At 38.2% G+C, this 12,205-nt stretch overlaps 1 protein-coding gene across 3 annotated transcripts in view; it reads right to left on the bottom strand.

Moving 5' to 3' along the window:
* Positions 1-12,205, bottom strand: part of LOC136260766 (uncharacterized) — a 215,166-nt gene that overhangs the window by 121,960 nt on the left and 81,001 nt on the right. For all 3 annotated transcript variants that reach the window (XM_066054642.1, XM_066054625.1, XM_066054634.1), the window contains exon 5: positions 8,702-9,094. In XM_066054642.1, coding sequence (XP_065910714.1) covers positions 8,702-9,094 — 393 coding nt within the window. The remainder of the gene's footprint in view (positions 1-8,701; positions 9,095-12,205) is intronic.

Below are 12,205 nucleotides of genomic sequence, written 5' to 3'. Positions count from 1 at the left end.
AAGTGTATCATTAAGGTGCACAGCATGAGTGCATCACATGTGTATTACTAAGGTACACATCATGAGTACTTGAAGTGTGTATTACAAGTGTATCATTAAGGTTCACAGCATGAGTACATCACATGTGTATCACTAAGGTACACATCATGAGTACTTGAAGTGTGTATCACAAGTGCATCACTAAGGTACACATCATGAATTGTGTGATCACAAGTGCATCATTGAGGTGCACATCATGAGTACATCGCATGTGTACCACTAAGGTACACATCATGAGTACTTGAAGTGTGTATCACAAGTGTATCATTAAGGTGCACATCATGAGTACATCACATGTGTATCACTAAGGTACACATCGTGAGTACTTGAAGTGTGTATCACAAGTGTATCATTAAGGTGTACAGCATGAGTACATCACATGTGTATCACATCATGAGTACTTGAAGTGTGTATCACAAGTGTATCACTAAGGTACACATCATGAGTACATCATTAAGGTACACATCATGAATTGTGTGATCACAAGTGCATCATTGAGGTGCACATCATGAGTACATCGCATGTGTACCACTAAGGTACACATCATGAGTACTTGAAGTGTGTATCACAAGTGTATCATTAAGGTGCACATCATGAGTACATCGCATGTGTACCACTAAGGTACACATCATGAGTACTTGAAGTGTGTATCACAAGTGTATCATTAAGGTGCACATCATGAGTACATCACATGTGTATCACTAAGGTACACATCGTGAGTACTTGAAGTGTGTATCACAAGTGTATCATTAAGGTGCACAGCATGAGTACATCACATGTGTATCACATCATGAGTACTTGAAGTGTGTATCACAAGTGTATCACTAAGGTACACATCATGAGTACTTGAAGTGTGTATCACAAGTGTATCATTAAGGTGCACATCATGAGTACATCACATGTGTATCACTACGGGACACATCGTGAGTACTTGAAGTGTGTTTCACAAGTGTATCACCAAGGTACACATCATGAGTACATCATTAAGGTACACATCATGAATTGTGTGATCACAAGTGCATCATTGAGGTGCACATCATGAGTACATCGCATGTGTACCACTAAGGTACACATCATGAGTACTTGAAGTGTGTATCACAAGTGTATCATTAAGGTTCACATCATAAGTACATCACATGTGTATCACTAAGGTACTCCTTGTAAGTACATGAAGTGTGTATCATTAATGTATGAACAAATCAAGTGTGTGTATCACATGTGTATTCATCAAAAGTCTATGAAAGAAGAGATGTCTACTCTGTCCTGTATGACCACATTTTATCTACAGTGGGACCTTGTTTATCTGAACCTGCTGGGGCCAAGCCCTGTTCATACTTGGATAATCTGTGACTTCGAATCATCCATTAGTGTATGTATAAATGCAGTCACTTACTCACTATATACCTGTTAAATGATGGTACTCAATGATACTACTGTAATAAGAGCACTTTGCATTTCAATACAAGTAGATTACTCCACTGTCTACTGGGGTTTGGTCTGTGGTCACTACCAAACTATCAATTAATTAACCAATGGTTACCACCAAACCATCTTATTACATTCCAATGTCTTTGAATGGCTGCCCTCCAGCTGGCAAGCAGCCCTGGCAGCCCTGGCAGCCCTTTAATTGTTGATGGAGAAATGCTGTATTAGATTATGGACTCTTGGTATACCATAACAGTACATAAAGTGTATATGTGATCGAATCTGCAAGGAAGGGACCTTTATACCCTTCAGTTTGACTGATAATAACTTCTCATGTATTTGAGCTATTTAAACCCCAATGGGATCAAATGGACATTAGTAATGCCTTAAAGTAAAAGTCGGTTCACAATAGCATAACACAGTTCTCTCTGCTACAGTTGTTAAAAACTTTTCTTTTATAATGAGCTATAACCTGAGACTGGGAAAGTGGTGTCTATTGGCATGTGTGTCCAAACAGTGCTACCCATGAAGTGAACACTGGCTAAAGTCTTGAATTAAACTTGCTTTACAAGTGATAATGTACCGGTACTGCTGTGTGATAATTACAGTACTGCTGCGTACATGCTATCAGTGCTACCCATGTTACCAGTGCTACCCCCATGTTACCATGTTACCAGTGCAACCCATGTTACCAGTGCTATCCATGCTACCAGTGCTACCCATGTTACCAGTGCTACCCATGCTACCAGTGCTACCCATGTTACCAGTGCTATCCATGCTACCAGTGCTACTCATGTTACCAGTGCCACCCCTGTTACCAGTGCAACCCATGCTACCCATGTTACCAGTGCTACCCATGTTACCAGTGCTACCCATGTTACCAATGTTACCAGTGCTACCCATGCTATACAAGTTACCAGTGCTACCCATGTTACCAGTGCTACCCATGCTACCAGTGCTACCCATGTTACCAGTGCTACCCATGTTACCAGTGCTACCCATGCTACCAGTGCTACCCATGTTACCAGTGCTACCCATGCTACCAGTGCTACCCATGTTACCAGTGCTACCCATGCTACCAATGTTACCAGTGCTACCCATGCTACCCATGTTACCTATGCTACCAGTGCTACCCATGCTACCAGTGCTACCCATGCTACCAATGTTACCAGTGCTACCCATTCTACCCATGTTACCAGTGGTACCAGTGCTGCCCATGCTACCAGTGCTACCCATGTTACCAGTGCTACCCATGCTACCAGTGCTACCCATGTTACCAGTGCTACCCATGCTACCAGTGCTACCCATGTTACCAGTGCTACCCATGCTACCAGTGCTACCCATGCTACCAGTGCTACCCATGTTACCAGTGCTACCCATGTTACCAGTGTTACCCATGTTACCAGTGCTACCCATGCTACCAATGTTACCAGTGCTACCCATGCTACCCATGTTACCAGTGCTACCCATGTTACCAGTGCTACCCATGTTACCAGTGCTACCCATGTTACCAGTGCTACCCATGCTACCAGTGCTACCCATGCTACTAGTGCTACCCATTTTACCAGTGCTACCCATATTACCAGTGTTACTATTAACTACACTTTCCTACTACTGTGGTATATACTAAACAATTACACAATGATGTAATGATGATGTATTGTAAGGACAAGATACACATAGAACCTCCAAAAAAGAGGGATATAAGATGGTATTTCCAGTGGCTTATTGAATACAAAAAAGCTTGGTATAACCTGTATTATACTAACAATCCCACATAAGGCTTTAGTTAATGTGTTAAACATACTGAAACCATATATGTGATGGTATAGTGTGGGCATTATATCAGATGTAAGCTATTTCCTGACCCGGATTGGATCATGTGCTCAAATTAAGTAGTGTAACAATGTGGACGTGTATTAACACTTCATAAATAGCCCTACTTCTTTCATGAACCATGCCCACTTATAGAAATTACTGTCTGTGGGAATATGGTAGCTATGCCCATTTATCAGTTTGTAGGTATGCATGAATCCTCGTCCATTATTGTCTGCAGGCTTATGCAGAGTCATGCCCACTAATAAGTTGTTATTGTATGAGTCATAATCTAGTATAATAGCATTGTGATAAACTCTATTTATAATATTGTGACTGGTTTTGTGAAAAGCAGGCTATTAGTGGTCATGAGTTTGTAAAAAATGCTCACAAACAAGTATAAGAAAAAATTTGGCATTTTAAATTAGAGTAGGGACAGTGTATAGTGCTGCAATAAAAAGTACTGAAACAAGCTGGATCAAAGTAGTACGTAAGGTCCAAATGCTGTAAAACAATAAGAAGTGAATATCCCTACTGCGCATTTTGAGTGTACCACAGCAGGGATATTCACTTTTTATTGTTTTACACCATTTGGACATTACGTACTACTCCGGTTCAGCTTGCTTCAGCACCTTTAATTGCAGCACTATACACTGTCCCTACTCTAATTTAAATTTCCTAATATTTCTTATACTTGTTAAGTTAAAATTATGGTGATAGAATACACGTACTGCTTGATTACGGTGCCGGTGGTGATGGAGTACCCCTTGATGATGGTGGTGACGGAGTGCACATTGATGGTGACAGAATATTTGGTGATGAAGGATCCAAGAGTGTTGACAGTGTACAAGAGAAATTACCTGCTTATGGATTAGGGTTATCACCTGACGTTGAATTGGATTTCATTAAAGTGGTCTCATTTGTTGGGAGGAGCATAGTTACATGATCTGCTGATACAAGTGATTGGTTGTTATGCAGTGGTTCAGATGAAGTACTTACATTGTGTTGCACATCTTCATGAATATGTTCACAAAACCATTTACGATACTTTTCTCTTCTTTGTAGTAATAAACCATCATATTGTTCAGGTGTCATCTTAGCTCTTCTCTATCTGTGGTATTCTCACTGTCTGGCTACTCTTGCTTCTTTCTGTTCTAAATTTTGTTTGTTGTGTCTTTGTCTGTGCAGTTCCCTATGCCTTCGTCTATACCTGTCTTCTTGACTTTCACAGGAGCGTTCAACAGTAGCACCTTCCATCCTCCTTTCACTTGAGTCTCATTGTCATCTAGTATTTTTCCAGGGATGCTTATGAATTTATGATTATAAGCGCCCATTTTTGATTAGTACTGATGAAGGATACCAGAAGTCTCGATGATCCATTGTATGGTTTGTAGCTCTAACCCATATATGGAGTTTCATGATCAGTAATATATTATTCATCGTGTGATGTTTGATAGCACCAGCCTATATTTGGATGTTTGATAGCACCAACCCATAAGTTGTTTGATAGCACCAGTAGTGTCAGGATTCATAACATAATTTATCGTGTGATGTTTGATAGCACTAGCTCATATTTAGATGTTTGATAGCACCAACCCGCGTTATTATGCGGTGATGGTTCACTGGCACTGGCGATCATAAGTTTATGAAGCATCTGGAGTGAAATAGTGTGTAGCCATCTAATTGGCGAAGAACTGGTAAGTTTACCGACAACTTTTACTATCCACACTGGTAAAACTTGCATGACAAATACTGGTTGCTATGCACAAACAAATATAATGGTAAGTATTATTTAGAATATAATAGTTTTATTGACTTGTTGTCAAAAAATGGACTACAGTTTAATCCAGGCTCAGATGGCACCAGACTAGTAAGGGTATAAGTACATTTATATATATGTAAGCTATGTAGAGTTTTGGCCACTGCGTTGGCTTATTTGATTGCCATGTTGGATGCTTGGTAAACATATTGATGATGTTTGGTTTGGCTTAAACATGTTAGGCTATAAAGGAATTTGAGTGAATTTCTACGTACTAGGTGAGGTTTCGTAGCGGTCTTGGCTACCGGCATTTGTACAATGCTGCACAAAACTGCAGCCATTGCAATATCTGTATAATGCACTGCGGTCAGTGCACTTGTGGTCCTGTTCGTTAACTGCCCATGTAGAGTGGTACATATTAATATATTCAACATTAGTAGAATAGCTAACCTAAAAAAATTGTTCACTTTTTGATAAAAACACCAAATACAATATTTGTTTGATTCATACTTTGATACGGTGCTCTTAAACATCATGCTGAAAGAACCAGAGAAATAGAAAATGTATTTGGCAAGCCACAGAAGTACTTAATATAGTTATACTGAAAGTTTCAATCCACATAGACAACCAAGGGATGGTCCACTGAATCAAGGGAGGTGTCCATCCAGGTGATTAGCTTGCAATGTTAAGAAGCATGGAGATTCAAGGCATATGAAGCCATAGATGTACAATATATTATTTTGGGAGGATTGAGCATGCACACTGAAATATTGGCTCAATTAGAAGTGCTTAAAACCATTTTCTTTCAATGGCGAATCCAGGATGGGGAATTTAGGGCAAATGCCCCCCTCCCCCCCTTCCTATGGAAGCTGGAGCCATACTTCTTTTGATTTAAATACTATACACCTTGTCAGACCACAATAAACTTACATAATTCATGGAAACACTACATATTACATATTACCATCATTTATCTTAAATCAAAGTTAAAATTGCTGTCAAACTGTCACCCAGCACCTTCATAGATGTACATACTAAGCGCCTCTAAAATAATTACCATAAAGTCAGGTTGTTAAGCGCATGCACTTGCAATTTTGGGAGAAAACTTTTTGTAAAAAATCATACTATCTGTTAGGTGCATACGCCTAATAATGAGTGTAACACGGAATCACTATGTTGTAATAGAGTAGTCAATAGTTTGTGTCAGTCACCACGCCAGTATATGTAAGGATATTTGACTCCATTTCTGGGTGAAATACTTTGTGATGAACGAGATCATTTGTTTATCACTATCCAGATGGCTGATTTGCTGTATACATAGCAAAGAGAGACCCCCAAGGAAGGCATAAACACTTGAGGAGACACAAATTTTTCAGTACTTTCAGCTTTTCTTGCTGTGTATAGCTCTATCGTTGCATTTTGCTATGTGCGTTTATCATCCATGGTTAATTACAAGAAATGTGTATGTGCTTAACAAATAATATGTGCTTAAGGTTACGGTATAGTCACGGGCAATTGTTCAAAATTTTGAATGCCTATCGATACTTTTTGAGAAGCCCATAAAACCAGTCTAGCAGCGTAAAAAGTTTTAAATGAAGGTGAAGCCCTTCATATTTAATGTTTTTATGTAGCTACAGAGTAGTTTGAGGCAGGTGGTACACTACAATTTGTTGTAGTAACACAAGTAAGCCAGCCCGTACATCGCTCAGTTCCAGCTGTCACTACCATGTTTTTCCGCCGCCAAACACAGCAAAAGCTGTAGGCTCTATTGGCTTTTCTGGGGCATAGTGATATTGTATATTAAATTTATTAGGTCCTGTGGAAGCGTTTTTGGCGTGTTTCTTCTCAGTGACTCAGATACATGCCTTCAAAGAGCTTGTTTCACTTGAAAACTACTAAAAGTTCAATAAAACGTCTATACAACCAGTAACTTAAAAAATCGCTTCCACAGGACCTAGATATTTAAATTGTTTAGCCACTTGTGTTGAAATTATAAGGATTCAGTAATCTGTTAGTCTGGTTTTTGGCGGCGTGTTTTTATAAAACATCGCTCTATTGTAGACCACACACCCAAGAACAGTCGTTGTTCTGTAGTAAAAACAAACAAGCACAATTAGTTGTATTGCTAACACAACACAGTTGTTGAAATTATTTATCCCTGCTTGGTTTAAAGCAGGTTTTGTAATTTGTTCCGCCCACGCATTTTAAACTATTCTTTAACCTTAATAGATACATGTGCTTAACAATCCAATTGTACGGTATTGTGGTGCTGGTGTTAAGACTTTCATAGCCATTTAACAGATTTTACGACTTCACAGCCATCTGTAAAGGCTATAATAATAAAACTTAACCTACTAAGGAGTGATCATTGCTACTTAAAAATTACAGTAAATAACAAGAGAATATGCACTCCCCAACCTACAAGTTAGCCTGTTTGTGTCCCTCCCCTTGCCAGCCGCTGGATCCACCCCTGTATTAAGCCACATTTTAAAAGATTTTCTGATTGCACTTGTAAATTTGAAGTAAATTCTTGCTATTTAAGCTAATGCACTAGTATGGTTTTCTGACCAGTTAGAAATGGGTTTATAACCTAGTTAATCATCAATGATTTCAATATGGCACTGTATCTCAAATGATTTAGTATACTATACTCAACTTCCACAGAACATTTAGTGCTTTTATCACAAGGTGAATGATTTCATCAAAATTTGTTGCTTAGCCACTGGCTAAAAGGCATGCCTTGTTGTGATAGGCAAGCAATTGCTTGTATTTCAAACAGACACTATATTTGCTTAGAATACAGTAATTTAGAATTACATAAGTTATGAATGATGATAGCCTCCCAAATTTGATTCATAGGTGACTTGATCTTCTGGGATGACATGCATATGCTTAGACTCTATTTAGGTTGTTTTGGGTGGGTAATAAATCTCATATACTCCATCTTTTTTTCTAATATACTCCACGCCTTCAGGCACAATATAACATATGCTCAAAATCTAGGCTCATGAATTGTTCACGTGCAGTGATTTAACGAGCAGGATTATTTTGTCATGTGAGGACGCGTAGTTGCCATGGCGCTAGTATTATTGCAAGAAAACCAGCCGCTTTTGCCAAGCCTACAGCAGAAACAGCCGTGGATGAGGTAAGTAATCTGAGTGTAATGTGAAATAGAGTCTAAAGCAGTTACACGGGCACAATGTGGAGTCTATGAAATTTATAAACCTTCAGGCCCTTAGTAGCGCCCTTGCTTCGCTCGTGCGCTACAGCCCGGGCCTTCGGGTTTATAAATTTCATAGACTCCACATTGTGCCTGTATAACTATTATATGTATGTATATGTGACTGAATTTTGGAAAATCAACCATATGGGCACATTTGACATCTAAAATATTTAATGATCAAATAATATGATTTACTATGTAAATCAACTTGTTAATGATTGTAAACCATTCTCAATGCCTTAAATTACACAAGAAAATTCTTGAAATATTTTTTAAACTGTACCCTCCTCTTAATAGTAACTCACTAAACATGAAAATTCTAATTATTTCATGCATCCATATGGGTGATTTTCCAAACTTCGGTCACATATACTGTAAGCGTGTAAATTAAATTAACATACACACAATATAACACTTAGCATACACGTAAACAGTATTACCAGATTGTGATTGAGCTGACATACACACGCAAGGTGCACTACTGCTAGCAGTAAGGAGCATCATAGTTGATAAAATTGATGGAGTTACCGATGGCCATGTAGTTATAAAGAGCCCAATCAAAAGAGTCACATTAGTAGTAACAATGAGAATATCACTAACTGGACCAGATCCACAAATATTCCCAGTAGTTACAGTCACATTATAAGTTGTGTTAGGAGATAATTGTGTTATAGTATGTGATGTCAGCGATGTTGTAGATTCTCTGACACTACCACCATCATCCTTCCAGTTTACAATATACCAATGAACATCATCCACCTCATCCCACTGTACAACAAATGATGTACTAGTAATGTTACTAACTCTGATGTTCATTGGTGTACCAGGTGGACCTGTGGTATAATAATTATTGCTCATACCAAAAATACTAGAAACAAAACATAAGCAGATAACACTACCTGCATAATATGTGTACAAATGTATTAGCAAATACTAATCACATACATGTAGCATTATGCTTTTGTCAAAAAATCACCTCTTACACTTACATACCATTATTCCCAAAATCATGCTAAATTCTTTGGTTAATAATGTCATTGTTATGGATTATGTATACTGACGTTTCAATTTCATATAGTCTTCTATTCTTTTGTAAAGCTGGGTGCTACAATAAGGTCATTAATTTTTATCTAATTGCTCTACTGAAATAGTACAATTAGTGTGAATGAATCATTGATTGCTTGCTCTAGTAAAACATCTTTCAGCTTACTTTTACTGAGTCCATACATGTCATAATTGCTGCATCCTTAACACATGTACGTACAACACCAAGAGTATACGTATATGTAATAGGGAGAGCAGGGGCAGATCTAGGGGGGTTCAAAGGGTTCCCCTTTTGAAAGAGTCTCTCTTACTTGAGATTTTCTAATAGAGCAGTCACAGTATTCTTAAGAGGAGCAGTGTAGCAATCTAATAGTTATAAATAAGTCAGTTATAAATAAGTTGGTGAGGGGCAGCTATTATCAGAAGCTCTAGGCGATGACCTTTTATTTGTCTTCAACCTACAGCTAGGTTGAAGTTGCAATTCCAGAGTGGAACCCCCTTTTTAAAAATTCTGGATCCACCCCTGGAGAGAGAGTGTTGAACTACATTTATCTGACTGCTGTTGATAGTCCAGATTTAACACACTACTAGTTCAAAGCAGGTGGTCCGCATGCAATTACAGTGGCTGAAACTTCATCAAGACATATCAGTTTTGCAAGGCAGGGATGGCAACCTTATGAAATCTCAAATGAAGATGTCACATGTGAGGTTGATAACCATAGTACAGTGCACATGGAAACTGGAACTGGATTCATCCAAGGCAGTGTTGACATTCCTGGTAATGTTTACTTTTCAGGTTAATGTTTTCTTTCCAGGTTAGCTGTCTGGGTCTTTATCTTTATACTAAGTTCCTCTGTATACTTTCTCAAGTACATTGCTCTTTTACTCAGTAGCTTTAGTTTCTGCATGTGTACGTGTGTGTGCACAAGTTGCGCCACCTTCACTTATAATTGGTCACCAATCAACACAAAGCACCAAATCCTTTGAACAATGCCATAGGACTTTACAGGCTCATTTTCACAGAGTATAGCAAAGTTTGACACTCTCCCTCCCCCATTATAATAATCTTGATACCACATACGTGGTTAATAGGCCTTTTCATTTTAACCAAAATATGCCATTAGTATTAATTACTTCCTTCACTTTTCCGGAGTACGATATTGCTAACCAGAACTTGCGGTTCCCATTGTCTCCTGTACAAAAATGCATTTTTTAAAAAGCTGACAATTTTTCATGCTACTGTACATGCATCCCATGTTTTTTTCTTTAGTTGTTAGATGTGGTCTTCCTCTCTCAGGAAAATTTTGTCTCATTGCATTTCAACAACCCACCTTCTAGTTACAGAAGTTGTATAAACGGCTGTTGATTTACTTAATTGCTTCATTTAGTGCTATAGTTAACAAAGCCACTGGTGGTCATTCTAGTGCTAATGATAGTTCACCACCGTAAGGATGACAACAACAGAAAAATAGTGGTCTTACAGTGATTGACATATCTGGAGTAATGGTGCATGAAGGTGTTGCTAGACTAGTATACTGTTCCCAAACCTTGATGGTAGTTCTTGTATAGAGAAACTAGTGTACTAGAGAGACTAAAGAATGTAAAAATTTGCAGCAACGCTACGAATCTATGCACTGCTGCATTAATCTGAAGCTATTGTAGCTCATGGGTAGCTTGTGAGCCACATCGCTGGGCCACCTGTATACAGTACTCTCCTTTCATGTTGTTTCAGTGAATAATACAGGGCTAGCCTTCACCTAACATGGTAACAAATTTAAGATGGCTTCAACTTGATATACTTGTGAATTAGCACTGCAAGTAACGATCCACCACTTGCCAACACTTATCCATACATACAAAATTGTTAGCAATATATATACGGTGGCTGCACTGGTGTAAACACCTTCAATATCAATGGTAATGTATTAGTCATTGAAGGAACATTGCACTCCGGAAGCCACATCATATAGACCAATTATGTCATCACAGTTTAACCACAACATTCCACTACTTTTAACAAAAAGGCCTATTAGCATGATTTGGTGAATGGGTTGCTTATTTACTGGCAGTAGTATTGGAGTCATAATGATACTGGTGCAATTTATTTGACACATGGGTACACTACACTTTGTCAATCCACCAGATTAAATTCCTTGCCAGTTAAATTATGAATATGACATAAAATAAACACACAAGCATACATATGTATGTATGCAAATTCATGCAGGCACACACATAAATACATGTGTACATACAAAAATCAATATATCAATTGTAAGTGCTTTACCTATCACTTGAATTACAGGTTAAAAAAAATTCTTATCATGCAGTACGGTAGTACAGTAGTACAGTATATTAGGGATCATAGTGTTTTGGGCTTTCTTACTACCCCAATCTTTAAGTTTCTATAGAATTTAAAAACTTCCTATTTTGCTCAATTTTCTACTAATTGAGTAAACTAACTGATGCCTTTAGCCAAGCATAATTCGACGATGCATAAGGCCATGTACAGGCTGGATTTTTTCACTGTTTAACGTCACTTTATACTGAAACATTCCTTTTTGCCAATCGTAGTACATACAATACATGCATCATGGACTCACCTTTAATTTGTTCTGCTTGTGTCCCACTTCTTTTTGGTGACAATGCAAAATGTCAATTTGTGGTAGCGCAATAGGGCTTCCCTAGTTGTGGCTGTGGTGGTAGCCACCTTTCGCATATTTTTCTGTAGTGACTGCAGAGATTTTTCTCGTACCATTCTTTATTCATATCACTGTGTAACAGGAGGAATATAGCTAAAGACGAAGCATAATGGCCACCACACTTTTCAATAATTTATTGTTGGGATGTATGTTTAGATGCAAAATTAATTTTATGGCATGTCTGGTGCTATTCTTTGT

Source organism: Dysidea avara, chromosome 1 (genome assembly GCF_963678975.1).
Source record: "Dysidea avara chromosome 1, odDysAvar1.4, whole genome shotgun sequence".
Taxonomy (NCBI): Eukaryota; Metazoa; Porifera; class Demospongiae; order Dictyoceratida; family Dysideidae; genus Dysidea; species Dysidea avara.
The sequence above is the reverse complement of the archived record's forward strand: the minus strand, read 5'-3'. Positions and strand labels throughout refer to the sequence as shown.